General features: G+C 44.5%; 1 protein-coding gene across 1 annotated transcript in view; it reads left to right on the forward strand.

The window, feature by feature from the left end:
- LOC124545898 (calcium release-activated calcium channel protein 1-like) overlaps positions 1–13,495 on the forward strand; it is a 139,382-nt gene that overhangs the window by 56,747 nt on the left and 69,140 nt on the right. Inside the window, exon 4 of the mRNA XM_047124858.1 lies at positions 12,960–13,269. Within this exon, the coding sequence (XP_046980814.1) occupies positions 12,960–13,269 (310 nt within the window). The remainder of the gene's footprint in view (positions 1–12,959; positions 13,270–13,495) is intronic.

Here is a 13,495-nt window from a genome sequence, read left to right on the forward strand (position 1 = left end):
GTCTCATTTGTGATGCCTCGAGCCTCCTTGTTGCATAGCGTACCTATGTGTGTCAAGGATACCAGATGCTCAGTTGTTAGATAGCCCATAGTCAAAGCACAGAAATGTAGTCACATTCTCTTTTAATCTTCCCCCGCCACGCGAAAACTCCAGAGGTAAGAGTGCCAGACCAACACAGATTGCTAATTCATCTGAAAAGAAACATCCGCCAAATCCGATAAAGGTGTAAGCTAAAAATGTATAACGTGGCCAAGACACTTACGAGATAACTGTGTTATAAAACATTAAAATACATACTAATCAGTACAAGTGATGACTAAATAATCTGAGATAAGGCTTAATACTAAATTTGGTAGCGCGACATGCGCTTTCATCACCTAACGACAGAATACGATGGCATGGTAATAATCAGCGGAAATCTAGTCATTTAGGCTCAGAAAGTTACTAGATATCACCATTTCACTCACACTAACACGATGCACTCATGAAACTTTTGTACGATTATGGATTCTAGTCAAACTGAACTGTACGGAAAATTAAATAACAAATATTACAGGTCTATTAACGATTTTGCCTGCAGAAATTTTTCCAAGACAGGTCAAGATTCTAAAAGCTGCTATTGTTTTTGCTTAAGTGTCCGTGAGTAAGAGACTGTATCTTGCGTTGAGAAACTAATTTGTTAGGAAGTACACAAAAGTTATTATATATGAAACGATTGATAGGTATCCGCTAACAGTTTTCAGAGTAGATCACTTGGCCATCTACGCACATTTCGTTAGTATACAGAAGGTAAATCTATATATAGTTGCGAAATGGATTCGCAAATTACAAATACATTTTGACGTCAGCTGTACATTTTATTAGGACGCATGAAAACTTGTGATGGACCGGGACACGAACGTAGATTTCCCGTTTATCATGAGCGCCGTCTTAACACTTCTTCTATCCGTGCACGTCTTCCACACGGATCCAAAAACCTTCCATACGTCATGTTGTCCATATCCCCTACGCTCGCCATCTTGTGATTCCCGCACAAGGAGAGACAAACATTACTACTGTCATTCTAGCCCGTCGAGACATTTATACCAATAATTTTCACAATATTTGCAATTAACCGTGTCTGCACGTTACATTATAATGTCCGTCAGACAGGCATGCACGTCTGAAGGAAAGGACACTGACGATTCACAGCTGTTGTAAATATTACGAAATACGTTTTGACGTCAGCTGTAGATTTTATTAGTCGTAGATGAAATTTGTGCCGTACTGGGACTCGATCCCATATTTACCGCTTATCACGAGCGGTCGCTATAACCACTTTGGCTCTCCGTTCGAAAATGCGAATATGCCTCGATTGGCTATAATGACGATAGTAAAATTTGACCGTAGCCACGATTTATCCTCAAAGCACAATACCCTCATGCTGAGTGCGACGTTACGCAACGAATGCTGCTCTTCCTTAAGGTGCTTCACCATCGCCGATGAGCCATTCTCTTTATTATTATGCTCTTTAAATTTTGCCTTAAACATTCGTCCCGTTGACAAGACCTTATGCCATCCTCAAGACCTTAAGCCACCACCATAAACAGATATTAGCATTCTTGAAATATGCTGTGGGCAGGGCTCATTCCATTCCACTAGGTCCTAAGAACAAGGATGAAGAAATGGAAACGTTTAGGCAAATAGCGGAAGGAAATTACGTGGGTTTGACCGGTAAGACTGATGCAGCGGTAGGGCACAGAAACCAACGAAACGAAAAAAATCCGTGCACATATAGTCATACATATTGGGGAGTAATCTCGCATAAACAGACGAAGTTGTTTATCAATAAAAGGGGTTAAAATTGCTTTCAGGACGTATGACAAACGAGCAAAGGGTGAAGCATAAGATTGGCACAGTGGAGAACTGGGTAAGGATACTGGAAGTTTATGAAATAGTGTGTCAGGATTATGAAATGAAGTGTATAGGACAAACGGGAATAAATTCTAAAGTAAGATATAAGGAGCATATAATAAAGAGAATGGGCAGCACTCGTCGAGTAATATCAAATACAGCGTGAAGGTATTGTATTTTTAGGATAAAGGGTAGCTGCTGTCAGATTTAGAAGACGTGGAGATTTTTTTCACTTGAAGACAAGAATGCATCAGCGTGTTAAGTGAGAAGATAGAAGTGTCCGAGGCCCATTTCTGGGCCCACTTTAGCAACGTCCTCGTTGAGAAGCAGTCACCAACTTATTCTAATAACAGGCGTTAAGTTTAATCATTTCTGTTGGTCGTTCTATATGGATGTAGACATTGCGACATAGGTGTAGTATTGATTTTTAGAGTCTGCTGGTACTTGACATACGAGGTTGAAAGATTTTATAATAGACAGTAGCATCATTTGGGGGTTGTGATGCGTATGTTATGGGATAGTACTATCCTTTTCGAACAGTTCTCGGGTATCCGACCGGGTAGCGTAGTAATTTCTCCACAGACGTACACGCGGCCATCTTCAGGTGGTTCATGACGAATGCTGTGCTGTTTTTTTTTAAAATAGAGGTGGAGCCCCTCCACGCCCACACCGGCATGATGGCCAACACAAAAGGTCTACTGCCATCTCTGCATAAGGGTTAGTATTCACTAAAGTGAGGTGTCGCAGGATGTGGGTACTGCGATGTCTGCGTACGTCTGGTTAGGATTAACCATTAATACGCGCTCATCTGGAGATAGATTGGTCGAAATCTGACGAAGGGTAGCGGTTTGAAGGGCAGAGGAAAAAAAGTGCCAAAGCAAGAGCCAAGGGAAAAAAACCTCTGCGAAAGTTAGGTCGGGCGGCAAGAGCAGTAGCGGTTGTCTTGCTGCCTGCGATAGGTTGTGTAAGGATAGGCTTTGTTAGTAGTGGGTATCATGCATGTCGATACCTTGACGTTGTGCGTTTGTGCTGCTCGGCGGCTGGCGCTGGGTGCTGGTACAGAGTCCTCGTTCAGCGTCCTGCAACCTGCAACAGTTAGGTTTGTTGTCGGTCTTGTGTCCGATAGGTCATATACCGGAGGCACAGTGTGAGGGAGTGTTTGCAGATTGTTCGTGCGTCTGTGGGCGAGCTCGTCGGTGTCCCTGCTGTGGCCTGTTGGTCGGCTCTAATAGCAGCTGGTAGTTACCAGTCAGTGTTGCTGATATGCAGGGGCTTACCGGCGTTTGTCGCTGTTTGCGTATGTTAGTTTACCATAGGTGGTTATGCCCTAGTTAGCAGTGTCTTTGGCCGCTTGTGTTTCCACCTGTGGTTCCTCACGGTGCCCTATATATACTAGCCGTTACCCCCTCCACCGTTCCTCTCCTGGTGTCTTCGGTGCGGCCGGCGCGGCGGCTACTGGAGGTGGTGGGGGAAGCGGCGCCTGGGTCTGAACTGGGGTCTGCAGTCTCACTGCTGCCGCCGTCGGGGGCAGTCCTCGATCTCTGGGACCGCATCTTTCTCTCCAGGCTGAGTGCAGGGTTCCAAGCCTGACTAAGTTGAAGACCGCTGTCTTTATTAATTAGATCGTCCTGTAGTCGGATTTCGATGGCCTCTTTAGTAACGCAGTCCCAGAAGTCGGATTTCTGGTTTTTGCTTGTGACATAGGGAGCGTTCTTGCTTTCTATTGGTTCTACTTTACGTGGCACGTTGCCGAAATATCGGAGAACTTATTTTATGTTTCACGAGACGAAATGGCTCCTCAACGTGAATTAGCAAGAGGCGACGTCACAAAACTCGTAGAGCGCTACGTCAGCGTTACCTAACTCGTCCCGTGTGCTGCAGGCTTAGGTAATTAAAGAGCCGTATGTAAAAGGGTTGTGGGCAGATATCGCGGTGCACGCAAGTAACGTCCTACAGTTGTGAGTTAACGAGCATTGCGCTCTCATTTGAGTATATCGCCGAAAGAGTCAGGCTTCAGGAATTGTGACACGAACCCTGTCGTCCAGGACCGGATGCCACAAAGGGCGCAGATTAACCACGAGACAGGGAAACTCACAGGCGTCTATTGAGGCCTAAGCGCTGTAGCGTGCGAGTGAGACAGACGAGAACCTACGTCATAGGGAAACCCAGTAGAAGCCGTTTGTGGCCGAGGAGACATAGCAGGGTTAAATATGGAGGGACCTAAGGTTGACCATAAAGAGAAACGTTTATGAAAACTATTTAATTCTGTAGTAGTGCAGGCAATCAAGCCACAGTAATTTTAATCTGCCATCCTCCATCAATTTTCATGGTGATACAACAAAACTTGAATACTGATCATATATATAATAATTTAGGTTTTACTGATAAAGTGAATTAACAAGTTTCTTAACAAAGACCTGAATGCTAAAATCTGAACACTTTGGTCGATCTTAACGATCGACATTTCATATAGAAGCGCATCTATAACAAATGTTGTAAATATCAACTCAGTAACTTCATTTGTTTAAAATATATAGTTAGTCATCAGATCATCGTTTCCTCCACACAAAACACATTGAACGATGACAATATGACACCTTCTTGAATCAATAGGTAATAGAATATTTAATGTAAAGATTAGTGCATAATAGTTACTTTTGTTGTTCAATTATTTATCAGAAAGCACATTGGTGCAAGGCTACTGGCCGTGACATTCAAAGTCAAGAAGGCAATTGTATTCGTTTTATGCAAAAGAATTTAATGTTTATTATGTAATGGATATTATTGTTACTTTATTTAGAACGATTAAGTCATCAAGCTTTGATTATTCAAATATGTTAAAATGTAAAATAATGTAGAATAAGCTGTATCCAATCAGACGGACGGCTTCAGGAAAGGGAACTGCCCTAGGCTGGAGACGGGCAGAGAGGGAGAGTTCTGGTTCAAATGGCTCTGAGCACTATGGGACTTCACATCTGAGTCATCAGTCCCCTAGACTTAGAACTACTTAAACCTAACTAACCTAAGGACATCACAGATATCCATGCCCGAGGCAGGATTAGAACCTGCGACAGTAGCAGCAGCGCGGTTCTGGACTGAAGGGCCTAGAACCGCTCGGCCACAACGGCCGGCTGGGACAGTTCTGCTCGAGACACCAAAGGGTACAGTGCAGGTACAGACGCGAAGGCGGACAGTTCGGCTGGAGACGCCAAAGGGGACAGTTCGGACGCAGACGCGAAAGCGGACGGTCGGTCTTTAGGTAGCTAGGAAGTGAAACGACGTAGAAAATTTCACGTTGTGTGGTATCGCGGGACTTTGTCTCTGAGCGGTGAACAGCTGCGCGCCTGGTGTGAAATCTTAACTTTTCGCGTAGATACTTGTATTTCGCGATGAGATTGTGAATGATCGAACTCTGTCAAATGGATATGCGCTCGAGTGTAACAGTCACTCTAAAGACGACCACTTTCGCCAATAGTTTGCTTTCTGAAATTCATTATTTTAACCAGAACCCAACTGTGTGGCCTGCATCATTTGTGGGTCGTTAATTTAGTTCTCGATATTATTATTACGGTTATTATATGTTATTGCCATCAGCCAGAGAATTTAACCAAAGGGTCACCAGTGTCTAATTTAAGGCGTGTAATGCGACACGTGCGGTTCGAACCCTAGACGAGTTTGAGCCAAGATATTTCGACGAAGAGGAACCGCATGTGTGCCCGAACATCTTTTGGATGTTATCTCGCACAGTCTACACATCTGTAAAAACGATAAATGTCACCTCGTTAACCGATCCACGCTGGCTTTATCAGAAGAAGTTTGATAATGCGAGTGTGTCGTCCTCTTGCTTTCCAGACTATTATTGCAGTCACTTTGTAGTTTTATCTACGCCAAGTCTGTATTTGATGCTTCTTCACTGTAACTCATTACATATTAAAAAACGTGGTTTGATATCACTGTAACTGCCACTGACGTAATGGCCACTTACGTTTTAGAAACTGGCACCATTTTACTAAATTCCTCACCGATCACATATTACTGGACCTAGCTTTTAAAATAGTACTTTATCAAATAAATAGTGAGTGACAGTAACTTTAATCAGAACGAACAAGAAAATTCAAACCAAAAACTGCAGAAATCATTGTCTTTTATATTTCATTTTACCCGTGTTCTTCTAGACAGCACAAAGCGTGCTACTGACTGTGCAAATATTCCGGGCACCGTTCCATTAGAACAGCATCGCGGGACGAATGTGAATGAAGCGTAATACAGCAAGAATGTTGCGATAAAATCTACATCTTGACTAGTAGCCGAGTCTAAGGCTACGTGGAGTATGCGCCTGTAAAGGGAATTAATGTACGGCTATATTTTTTTCACAAACCATGTTTTCGTCCGTAATAACTTTTCTTTGTGATTTGTCTTAATTTTGGGGAAAAATACTAGGAATCAAATGTAAGCCACAGATATGTGTGATGGCGGCAGCAGGCTTCGTTTTTCACTCAACTAAGCAACTCGCATTGACGTGCTGATGTAACGAGAGTCAAACAATGGATGGGGTACTCGCCGATGTAACGCGATGGGAGAAGGATTGTATAACGTGGTCACCGCAACGCAAAAACAGGGTGCACGTAATTCAATGCGTGTCATAGAGTTTCTTTACGTAATTCAGATTGCGCGTGTTTCTTGTGCATCGTATCGTAAAATCTTCTATTCTCCTACTTCACTGTCCTTTTCAGTCGTTTAAATAGCACCCTACTTGCTCTTGAACTGTACTAGTTTTTTCTGTATCAGCTATACGTTCGTGCACAATTATTTGTGCAATGTGTTTCACTGGCTACATTCTTGTTCAATACTTCCCACCACTCTTCTCCGTCGCTAATGTATACTTTTTGAACCTACTTGAGTCTTCCAAAAATAACTCCTTATTTGGATAATATTTACTGCTTTTTTTCTATTCCATCATTTCCGTGATATCTTATTTCTCTGTTAACTTAAAGAATCTGTAGATTTTTTGACGGAAATGGGTTCGATAAACAGTAACAAAAAAGGATGATATACAGTACGTAAGAAACACGACATATTCCTTCGATGTAGAAATATATGTTAGTGGGACATGGATAATGAAGTGCGTTGTTTCCACGTCAGAACTCATATTATACAACTCTTCAGAATACGCCACTCACAGGAGAAACTTTGAAACAGATGAGTTTTTACTGGTATGGCGAAACAGGTACTTCATGAAACTCATCTGTATTTTAGTGTTAACGCCTGTCGGCTTCTAAACAATTCCACGCGAGATAGACAGCTGACCAGCTGCCTCTCTTCCAGACATAAACCTATTACACTTTTTTTTGTAGGGGTATTTGATGTCTCTCGTGTGTAGAACTCCAGTGCAAAAAGAGAAGCGGTTTCGTGCCACTATTTTGGAAGGCAGTGGAAACGTATACAATACTCCGAGGATACATCATAACATTTAGGATTCAATGCGACGACTGATTGATTCATATATCAGTGTGAATGGATGGCATTTTGAATATTTCCTGTAAGAAAAGTTTTCGTGTGATATGGTGGTATATTGCGTTTCTGTGATTTTCCACGAGTAATGATGTTCTAAATAGAGTTGTAGAAAAAGTGTTCTAACAGGGAATTAAAGCGTGGCCGGACACCGGTCCATTTTCTTCTTCTGTGAATGGGGAGTGTATCCTGAAATTGTGCCATCCTTTTTTGTTTGCTTAGGCACGACTGTATATTTTGCCTCGCAAGAAAGCTGAAATAGATTTTACTAATCAAATGGTTCAAATGGCTCTGAGAACTATGGGAATTAACTTCTGAGGCCATCAGTCCCCTAGAACTTAGAACTACTTAAACCTAACTAACCGAAGGACATCAAACACATCCATGCCCGAGGCAGGATTCGAACCTGCGACCGTAGTGGTCGCGCGGTTTCAGACTGTAGCGCCTAGAACCGATCGGCCACTTCGGCCGGCGATTTTACTAATCAATGTGATGTTTCAGATATAAAGATATTTTTCATTTCTATATTGATTTATTTATTAACCTAGCTATTTGCTGGCAATGGCAAATTAACAAGAATTAAAGTTATAATTTTCTATTTCCTTTTTGCTTATAACTGTGGATGTAACGCGACGCAAATCTGAAACGGTCATATCCATTGGTAGTACCCTAGGCTACTGACTAGATGTACATTCAAAGACAAAAAAACTGGGCACCACGAAGGAATTATCCAAATGGGACGGAAATCGTTAGAACAAATCTACGAGGGTAATCCCAAAAGTAAGGTCTCCTATTTTTTTATAAGTATATAGACCTGTTTATTTCTACAATGGTTTACATCAGTTTACAGCTTGGACATTTAGCTATTTTTCCACATAATCACCATTTCTGTCGATGCACTTTTGTAGACGCTGTGGCAGTTTTTGTATGCCCATGTCATACCAGCTCGCCGCCATGCTGTTCAGAAAGTTATAGTCTCAGGTGTAAAGTGGTATGCCCAGGTTTCAGCACCCGTGACAGTTGAGTCCAGATAGTTGTCCTGTTAGGCTGCAAGGCGGTGAAGAAATGCGTAGGAAGCATCAACTCGGTGCCGCACGTGGTCCTCAGTCAGCATGCGTGGCACCCACCTTGCGCACGCTTTGCGGTAGTACAATGTTTCCGTTAAAATTCCGTGAGCGGTGCTTCGGGAAACGTCAGGAACCAACGTGCAGAGATCATCCAGGGTGATCCGCCAATCTTCACGCATGCTTTGCTCAACCTTGAACACTGTCTCTTCAGAAATTGACGGTCTCCCGCTCCTTTGTTCGTCGTGAATTTCGGTCCGACCAGCTGCAAACTCTCTACACCACTTACGAACATTTTCGACATCCATGCACGACTCACCATGCACTTCCGTCAAATGGCGATGGATTTCAATCGGCGCAATGCCCTTTGCGTTCAAAAACCGAATAACTGCCCGCAATTCGTACTTGGCGGTAACATCCAGTGGAAGCTCCATTCTCAACGGCTGCCAAGCGAGGCGTGCGCATGTTTACACACAACGCGTGAAGCACTCTTCATAACAGTGCGACCAACTGCCACACAGAGTTCTGTACTTATTAAAAAACAGGAGGCCTTACTTTTGGGATTACCCTCTTATATGTACAGACAAACAAATGATTAAAGTAACAGAAAAATTGGATACTTTATTCAAGAGAAAGAGCTTCACAAATTGAGCAAGTCAATAACGAGTTGATACATCTCTGGTTCCTACACAAGCAATTATTCGGCTTGGTGTTGAAAGAGTAGTTGAATGTCCTCCTGAGGGACATCGTGCCAAATTCTGTTCAATGTGCGCCTTAGATCGTCAAAATCCCGAGGTGGTTGGAGGGCTCTGCCCATAATGCTCCAAACATCCTCAATTGGGAAAATATCCGTCAACATTGCTTACCAAGGTACGGTTTGGTAAGCAACATGACAAGCAATAGAAACTCGACTCGTGTGTGGTCGGGCATTACCTTGCTGAAATGTAATCCCAGGATGGCTTGCTATAAAGGCAACAAAACGGGGTGCAGAATATCGTCGACGTACCACTGTGCTATATAGGTGCCACGGATGGCAATCAAATGGGCGCTGCTCTGAAAAGAAATGGCATCTCAGACCACTACTCCCGATTATTGCGTCGTATGGCGGCCGACAGTCAGACTGGTATCCCACCGCTGTTTGTGGCGTCTCCAGACACGTCTTTGCTGGTCATCGGAGGTCAGTTCGAAGCGGGGCTCATCACCGAAGACAATTCTACTTCACTCAATGAGTGGACACCATTGCAAACAGGTTTCCCCCATTCTGTGGGCCGCGTATTAATGATCCTTGAAGTCACTGAACCACCAGTTGTGCGTCGGACCGTTGACAATCATGAATTTGGGGTTCTGAGAGCCTCTCTGACAACTGCTCGGTCCTCACATTCTGTCATCTCTCTGTAGGTCCACTGCTTCCTTCTTGATGCTGTGTCCAGTCATGGTTCATCCATTCATGTCACCATCGTTGAAGAGTGGCATTGTTCCTGTTCAGATCTTGAGCGATTCGCCTATTACTTCAACTGACTTCTTTGAGCCCAGCTACACATCATCTTTCAAATGCTGACATCTGCGTATGTTGTTCACGCACCTGTCAGCGAGGTATAGTTACTGCCCAAATGAGTACATAGAATGAAATTCACCAAGATTTTATGCCCTGTTTACGATCATCCATCGGCCATCAAAGTTTACAGTTTTGCATGTTCTGTCGAGCCAACATTACCATACTGTAATTGTCGTAGGGCGTAACTCTAATTACTACCAAGCCATTCTGCATATTGGATTTCGACTCTGCATTGTGCCTGGACTTTCATGTTCTCGTTGTAGTATTTCATTCGGTGCTCTGCTCTCAATGGTTACGGATTACGTATTCGCATCGGGAGCCGATAGAAAACAGAGTAAAACAGACGGAACACAAACATCTGAAAAACTTTAACTGTGGATTTATTGGTATCCTTTATATAAGCACAGGATGCGGCAGCTTTCATATTAGAATATTAAAAACGCATCATCAGGCAGTAACTGTAATTTATTTGTTACCTCTTATGTCAATTAATGCTTAAAGGTATGCCATTTACTAATGTGCAAGTCATTGTCCATTGCGTGGATTACTTTTTGAGTAGCCCGCATCTCGTGCTCGTGCGGTAGCGTTCTCGCTTCCCACGCCCGGGTTCCCGGGTTCGATTCCCGGCGGCGTCAGGGATTTTCTCTGCCTCGTGATGGCTGGGTGTTGTGTGATGTCCTTAGGTTAGTTAGGTTTAAGTAGTTCTAAGTTCTAGGGGACTGATGACCATAGATGTTAAGTCCCATAGTGCTCAGAGCCATTTGAACTATTTGAACTTTTTGAATATGACTCCTGTCAAATGACGGCCCCTCTGCACAACACATTCATCTAGGCGGCGTTGGAAGCTTTCCATAACTCGGCGTATCGTACCCCTGGGACATTGCCGATGACAGTTGTGATGCGATCCTTCAACTCAGGAATGGTGGCTCAACGTGTTCGGAACACTTATTTCTTCAGGTAGCCCCAAAGAAAAAGTCTGCACATGAAAGACGAGGTGAGCGAGGCGGCCAGGAAATGTCATAAAAACGAGAAATTACTCCGCCGGGAAATGTCTGTCGCAAGAAATCCATGCAAATTCTGGCTGTATGCGAGGTCGCTCCATCTTGTTGAAACCATAATTGTTCCACATCCTCATTGACCATACCTAATTGGGGAAGAACGAAGTCCTGCAGCATCTTTAGGCAGCGTTCGCTGGTGACAGTTACAGCCTCACCGCTGTCATCCTCAACACCACACTGTGACACGAGAACTGTGAAAGGGCTTGATTTGCAGTTCATGCGAATTTACATCACCCCAATAACGCATATTCTGTTTATTCACTGAACCACATTACTCGAAATTAGCTTCATCTGACATCGCAATGGTGTGCAACATTTGTGGATTTTGGCGAAGGAGATCACGCATGGTTAAGCAGAATGTTTCGTGTGAAACCCAATCGCGAGACCTAATTTCATGCACAATCTGCAGCCTGTATGGGTGAAAATGGAGATCTTCGTGCAATATTCGCCTGAATGAGCGATCGGACATATGCACAGTTTGCGCATGACGACGAGCAGATCTTTTTGAGCTACGCAATAGTGCAGCACGAACATATTCCACGGCTTCTGGTGTCCGCACAGTTCTTTCACTCCTTTCCGGTTTGCCATTGCAAACAGAACCTGTTGTTAGAAATGCACGTATCCACCTCACAATGGTCCGTCCATCTGGAACTTTCCCATGACGTCCCAAGTTCAAATGTTGCCGAAAAAGACGCTGAGTAGCAATAACAGAGTCGTTATTCTAGAAATACCTTTCAACAGCAAAGGCACTCCACCGCTCCATATCACTGTCACACTCGAAATGACAGCTCATTAGTGCACGAATGCGGCACGAGCTGGCGCGCATTCCTGCAGTACGTCATTGTATTACATAAGTCAGGTTACGCTACGAACGCTGACGCACCCTGTATTTATACTCACATAGAGAAAATGTAGTCGTACATATAATAAAGAGAAAGTGTACGTACATAATTCGAAATGTCGTTTCCAGCAATTAAACAAAATTTTCAAACAATTTTGGTACAAACTACTTCACACAACGAAAGCATCAACTGAATGAACAATGAGAGGTATCAGTCCACAGTCAGCTACAACAACAGCGATTATCCTCGCGTAATGAGATTATCACTCTGCAGCGGAGTGTGCGCTGATGAAACTTCCTGGCACATTAAAACTGTGTGCCGGACCGAGACTCGAACTCGGGACCTTTGCCTTTTGCGGAAAAGTGCTCTACCATCTACCCAAGCGAGTCTCGGTCCGGCACACAGTTTTAATCTGCCAGGAAGTTTCATATCAGCGAACACTCCGCTGCAGAGTGAAAATCTCATTCTGGAAACATCTCCTAGGCCGTGGCTAAGCCATATCTCCGCAATATCCTTTCTTTCAGGAGTGCTAGTTCTGCAATGTTCGCAGGAGAGCTTCTGTAAAGTTTGGAAGGTAGGAGACGAGGTACTGACAGAAGTAAAGCTGTGAGGACAGGGCGTGAGTCGTGCTTGGGTAGCTCAGATGGTAGAGCACTTGTCCGCGAAAGGCAAAGGTCCCGAGTTAGAGTCTCGGTCCGGCACACAGTTTTAATCTGCCAGGAAGTTTCATCCTCGCCATAGTTCGTTGAGAGTACTCTTCACCCTCACCCTCCCCTTCCCTCTCGTCACCGCCATGGCCAAAGTCGATACGACGCAGATGTTACACTGGTGTGGTTAAGAGATCTTTAGAAAAACACTCGTCTAAATGACGAAAATTTGGCTGTAGCTACAACAAGCCTGATTTATTTGGTAACATCGAATGTCTGAATTTCGTCTCCAGAGTCGACGGTAACACTTTTCAAAGACTTCATCATCGTTAGTGAAACGTCGTTTTTTTTAACGCAACGGTGGTATTTTGTAACCTGTCCGCCCACAGGCCCGCGACGCCGACGCCCGCAGGCGGCAAGGAGGCGGCGTGGCAGCGACAGGTGCCGCTGCTCAAGTCCGTGTCGCACGCGTACATCGCGACGGCGCGCCTGCAGCAGCAGCTGCAGCAGTACCACCACCAGCAGCCGGCGCAGAGCCAGCCCGACAGCAGCGGCAGCAGCCGGCTGGGGGGCGCCGCCCCGCTGCCCTACCCGCCCCCCGCCTGGAGGGCGCCCGGCTCCAGCCTCGACCGGCCCGTCGTGCTGGAGAACTGCACGCCGCTGCCGCCCTACAGGGCCTGCCACTGCGGGAGGATCAAGGTAGCGTCTCCACCACGCAAACACGGCGCAACATGCCAGAGACCGAGCTGCCGAACTGTTCCCCGTGCCCATTTGCAAAATACATTACTGGCCATTAAAATTGCTACACCAAGAAGAAATGCAGATGATAAACGGGTATTCATTGGGCAAATATATTATACTAGAACTTACATGTGATTACATTTTCATGCAATTTGGGTGCATAGATCCTGAGAATTCAGTGCCC

Source organism: Schistocerca americana, chromosome 8 (genome assembly GCF_021461395.2).
Source record: "Schistocerca americana isolate TAMUIC-IGC-003095 chromosome 8, iqSchAmer2.1, whole genome shotgun sequence".
NCBI lineage: Eukaryota > Metazoa > Arthropoda > Insecta > Orthoptera > Acrididae > Schistocerca > Schistocerca americana.